Raw genomic sequence first — 5130 nt, forward strand, 5'->3', positions numbered from 1 at the left:
TAGTTTCAGAGAGTGAGGAAGCTCTGGGCTACCTGAAGATTACTGGCCATTTTTAGTTTTAAAGTTTTGCCTTGGGTTCTAAGGTCTGTTTGGAATGCAAAGAAAGCATATGTCACGTGATCATTCGGGGACAAGTTAGGATATACATACACAAAGAAAGAAAGGTAGAAGGTACTTGGCCTCATGTGCCATTCTCCAGCTCCCCCTTCCCCAAATTTCCTTCTAATTGCAGCAAATTCAGTTTTTAGTAATTTTTAATTTTTTTAAATGCAGATTCTGATTTAGGAGGCTGAAATTTTGCATTTATTTATTTATTTATTTATTTTTATTTTCAGGAGAGAGAATGAACAGGGAGAGGAGCAGAAGGAGAGAGAGAATCTTAAGCAGGCTCCATGCTCTGCGTGGGCCTAACACAGGGCTCGATCCCACGACTCTGGGATCATGACCTGAGCTGAAATGGGATAGTTGGACACTCAATTGACTGAACCACCCAGACGCCCCAATAAGTTTTCATTTTGAATCAAAGCGGTACATACACAGTTTTCAAAAAAATCAAATAGTAAAAAAAGCATATAATGAAAAGTAGTAAATCCCTACCCATCTTGTTTCAACTCAGTTCCCCCAAGCCAGCGACGAAAACGTTTACACATGTCTGTTAGTGGTTACCTCCTTTCTTCCTTGAGAATATGCTTTGATTGCTATTTTTTGATTTGATAACAGGAGGAATTTTTTGACTTCCTGCCCTCCCAGAACCTCCTCCGCCCCCCGAAAATGGCTGAATCACTATTTTTAAATCCCCTGTTGGCTACTTTGTTGACTTTAATAACACAGTCCCTAAACCTGCCTTATTCTTTCAACTAGAGACAGAATCAGAACTTCCTGCTTTCTGAGAATAACACCACTGTTCCCTTTCCTCCTCTCCATCCGCCTGCTTGTTGCCGGGACCGGACTCAGTCCAAGTGGCTAATTCCCCTCCGGTTCTACAACCATTATTGTCTTCCCTTCTTAGCTCACAGATTTAGTCTAAAAATGGAACACCATAACTTCTATTTCCATTGAAATGATTATTCAAATATCGTTCACTGAAGAGCTGAGTTGAACCAGGTGACTGGTCTCCTCTGTGACCGCAGAGTCACCGCGCACGTGCCAATTGGGTTCCCATTCTTCCAGTCCTGGCAACTGTCCAAACCTGGCCCTAGCTGAGGTTGCTTTATATTTGAAGCATGCCTTCCTTGTAGGGTTTGAAATGTTTGTTTTCCCCTGCAGTTTCCGTTTGCCATTGGCTTTTCTTTGGGGATGAAGAAATGTATGCCTTTCAGATAGGATGAATTTCCTCCAGCTTCTAACTCAGTCCATCTATTGCTCAGAATTCATTCCATGCAGTGGGAAGTGTGTTCACATCTTGTTCTCCTTTGGAAGATTTGACTCCTACTTGGACCAGTGTTGTGCAGTTAATTTACCTTTAAGTCCTCAGTAACCTTTCCTCTTGTTTTCTCCCTGGGGCGTCCAGTGACCATTGTCATTTCCTACTGTTCGGGCCATTTTGTGTTTTTATGGATGCAAGAGCTTCTCAAGTATTTCTGAGGATTTTCAGAGTTTAAAGTTCTTCCCCGTTCCTTGATTTATCTATTTCTTAGAGAGTCAGCTTTTTCATTCTCTCCTAGGCTTTCTTGGTTATACAGTGGGCTTTGTGCAAATGCTGATTTCTAGCCCTCATTTACATGAAAAGACAAGGCAGTGACTGAAAAGACAGACTGGCAAGTCTGCAAGCGCGAGTCGAACTGGCCGCTTCGATCTTGGGCTGGCGACCCGGTAGGTGGAAACCAGCCATCACACCGGATCACCACCACCCCCAATGCCACAAAGTTAGTTTCTCTAAATGTGTACCTGCAGGCGGACGTTGAGCATCACCGAGGCCACCACGTAGAAGTAGGGGAAGTTCGTGCGCAGCCGCCAGGCCAGATCGAAGAAGGTGATCAGCGTGCGCGTGAGCCCCCTGCAGAAGGCGCCGTACGAGCCGCGGGCCGCCGCCGAGCGCGACAGCCGCACCCCTGGGCCCGACAGGGCCGCCGCCGCCGCCGCCGCCATCGGTCTGGTGTAGCCTCCCATTTGGTGCCGGGAATCCAGGACTTTCAGCCGGTGGCACGGACCCACCGAGGGGCGCACCGAGGGACGCACGCGGCCGCTATCCGCGCAGAAGGCCGACCGCGTGGCCGCCCGATGTCAGCTGCACTGCCCGGCGGACGCCCTCCTTCCCGGCCGCGTTCCAGCCGCGGCGATCGGCGATGGTTGGTGCTCCGCGACAGCCACCAAGCTGAGCTGCCTCAAGGCAGGCGGAGCGCTGGAGATCGCGAGCCCCAGGACGCGGAGGGGAGGGGGACCCGGGAGGACCAAAGCCATGGGAGGCGGGGGAGGCGGGGGGAGGGGCGCGCGGCTTTCCCGGGAGACCCAGCTTCCTCCTCCTGGTGTTCCTTCTTCTTCTTCTTCTTCTTCTTCTTCTTTTTTTCCTGAAGTGTTTTAAATTTTAACGGAAGCAAAACAAAACTTGCTCAAAACGTTAGAAAATTACCTCCAGACACATCATCTTGAATAGCTTAGAAGCGTGAACCCGTTTTCTGTTGCCTCAAATCCCTTTAGGAATTTTTTCAGTTCTCAACTGTGAACGAGTATGAACACACACCACCTACTCACTTTCTCAACTGTAAAATGTGTGCGTTCTGTTTGAATGATTCAAGCGACTTTGGAAAATTTTGTTTTAGATCTTTAGTATTCTTCTAATGGGAAAAGTGATACAAACAAGTTGTTAGAGATTTCCAGCTACACAATTGGAACAATGGAAATCAGAGTCTCTGCTTAGTTTCACATTACTCACCCCGCCCCCGCCATGAACCACTGTTAACGTTTTCTGTATATATTTTTAGACTTGATATGCTCATATAGTGCTCCTACCATGCCAATAATATAGAAGTACCTCACTGTCTTGAACGACTGGTCACTACCCCAATACAGATGTTGACTAGTAATATTCAATAATTTACTTAACCAGCCCCCTATTGAGTGAACATTCTGAATGTTTCCAGTTTTTCTTTGCGGTATTCATCATTGTATGCATGAATTTTCAAGTGGCAGAAGCGAATGAGGACTATAAGCCCATCTTTATTTATAAAAAACAGTCACATAAACATACAGAGAGAGAGAGAGAGAGAGACAGAGTGAGAGCTCAAGGTCAAAAAGTTTTACTTTTTAATATATGTGATTGATCAAAGAAGTTTAGAGACCAGGACTCTATGCAACATTGAATCGGAATTTTTTCTGCCAATGTGAAAGGCAATAATTACATCTCGTTGCTTCTCTAACTTCCATATAATTATCAGTGAAGCTGAGCAACTTTTCTCAATTTCTTAATCTTTCAATATTATTTTACTCATTGCTTGTAAAACATTAAAACATTATAAATATATATTATGAGAAAAGTACAATTCTTCAGGTCACAACCCCCAGAAAGACTATTAACATTTTATCAAGTATTTACATATATTAATAGCAACGCATATATACATATATCACACACAAGTCACAAAACAAAAAATGGAATCATAAACATATTGGTCTGACAATTGTCTGACAATATATCTTATGTTGATACCTTGTGGCTTGTGTATTATTCCTTATGGATGGCCAACAATAATTATGATGGGTATTTGGATGGTTTCAGATTTTTCATGAGCATAAACAATGTTGAGATTAATATTTTTGCATGCACATCTTTGTATGCTTCTCTGATATTTCCCTGGGTTACATTACTACAGGTGGAATTCTTGGATCAAAAGGTTTTCATCTGGGGTGCCTGGTGACTCAGTTGGTAGACCATGCCACTCTTGATCCTGGGGTTGTGAGTTTGAAGCCCACGTTGGGTATAAGATTACCTAAAAATAAATTCATTTTAAAAAGGTTTTCAACGGGGCGCCTGGGTGGCTTAGTGGGTTAAGCGTCCGACTTTCGCTTAGGTCATGATCTCGCGGTTTGTGGGTTCGAGCCCCGCGTCGGGCTCTGTGCTGACTGCCAGCTCAGAGCCTGGAGCCTGATTCAGTCTGTGACTCCCTCTCTCTCTGAACCTCCCCTGCTCACGCTGTCTCTCTCTCTCTCTCTCCTAGAAATAAATAAAACATTTAAAAAATAAATAAATAAATAAAATAAAAAGGTTTTCATCTGTTTATGGATTTTGATACTTGTTGTTAGAACTGCTTTCCACACAGCTTATACTAATGTACCCATGAAAACTTTCAACTTTCCTAATAATGGGCATTAATTTTATTTCAAATCTTTGACATTCTGATAGGTGAAAAGATATCTCACAGTTTTAATTTTCATATTGTGATTACTAACAAGGTTAAACATTTATATGTGCATATACTTTTGCACATTTGCATAAAAGGAATTACTGTGTCAGAGTTTTACAAGCTTAATTTTATTCAGCATTTCTGACTCCGCAGTAAAAAGATTGTACCAATGAACAGTCAGGCTTAGGGGTCGTGGAGACCCCAAGGGCAGTGGTGACAGTGAGGAAGTCAATAGTTAGGCTGGCCTCTCCTCTCCTTCCCTTGTCTCCCTGCCCCTCAGGCTGCCCAGGTCCTGGCCATTTTGCTTGTTTAAAAATTTTTATGGGGGCGTATGGGTGGCTCAGTAGGTTAAGCATTTGACTTCGGCTCAGGTCATGATCTCACGGTTCCTAGGTTTGAGCCCCACGTCAGTCTCTATGCTGACAGCTAGCTCAGAGCCTGGAGGCTATTTCAGATTCTGTATCTCCCTCTCTCTCTGACCCTCCCTTGCTCATGCTGTCTCTCTCTCTATATCTCTCTCTCAAAAAAAAAAAAATATATATATATATATAAATTTTTTAATGTTTATTTATTTTTGAGGGAGAGAGACAGAGTATGAGCAGGAGAGGGGCACAGAGAGAGAGAGTGACACACAGAATCTGAAGCAGGCTTCAGGCTCTGAGCTGTCAACACAGAGCCCGACACGGGGCTCAAACCCAGGAACCGTCTTAGACCTGAGTCGAAGTCAGATGCTTATCCAATGGAGCCACCCACGTGCCCCCCTTTTGCTTATTTTATATTAAAATTTTTC

General features: G+C 43.9%; 1 protein-coding gene across 1 annotated transcript; it reads right to left on the reverse strand.

Moving 5' to 3' along the window:
- Window positions 1-501: 501 nt before the first annotated feature.
- Window positions 502-2375, reverse strand: LOC120236851 (small integral membrane protein 10-like protein 2A). The gene has a single exon (XM_039239894.1). The coding sequence runs from the start codon at window positions 2107-2109 to the stop codon at window positions 1876-1878; it is 234 nt and encodes a 77-aa protein (XP_039095825.1). The 5' UTR covers window positions 2110-2375; the 3' UTR covers window positions 502-1875.
- Window positions 2376-5130: the final 2755 nt, after the last annotated feature.

The sequence above is a fragment of the Hyaena hyaena genome, unplaced genomic scaffold (assembly GCF_003009895.1).
Source record: "Hyaena hyaena isolate Hyena2069 unplaced genomic scaffold, ASM300989v1 scaffold_162, whole genome shotgun sequence".
Classification (NCBI taxonomy): Eukaryota; Metazoa; Chordata; class Mammalia; order Carnivora; family Hyaenidae; genus Hyaena; species Hyaena hyaena.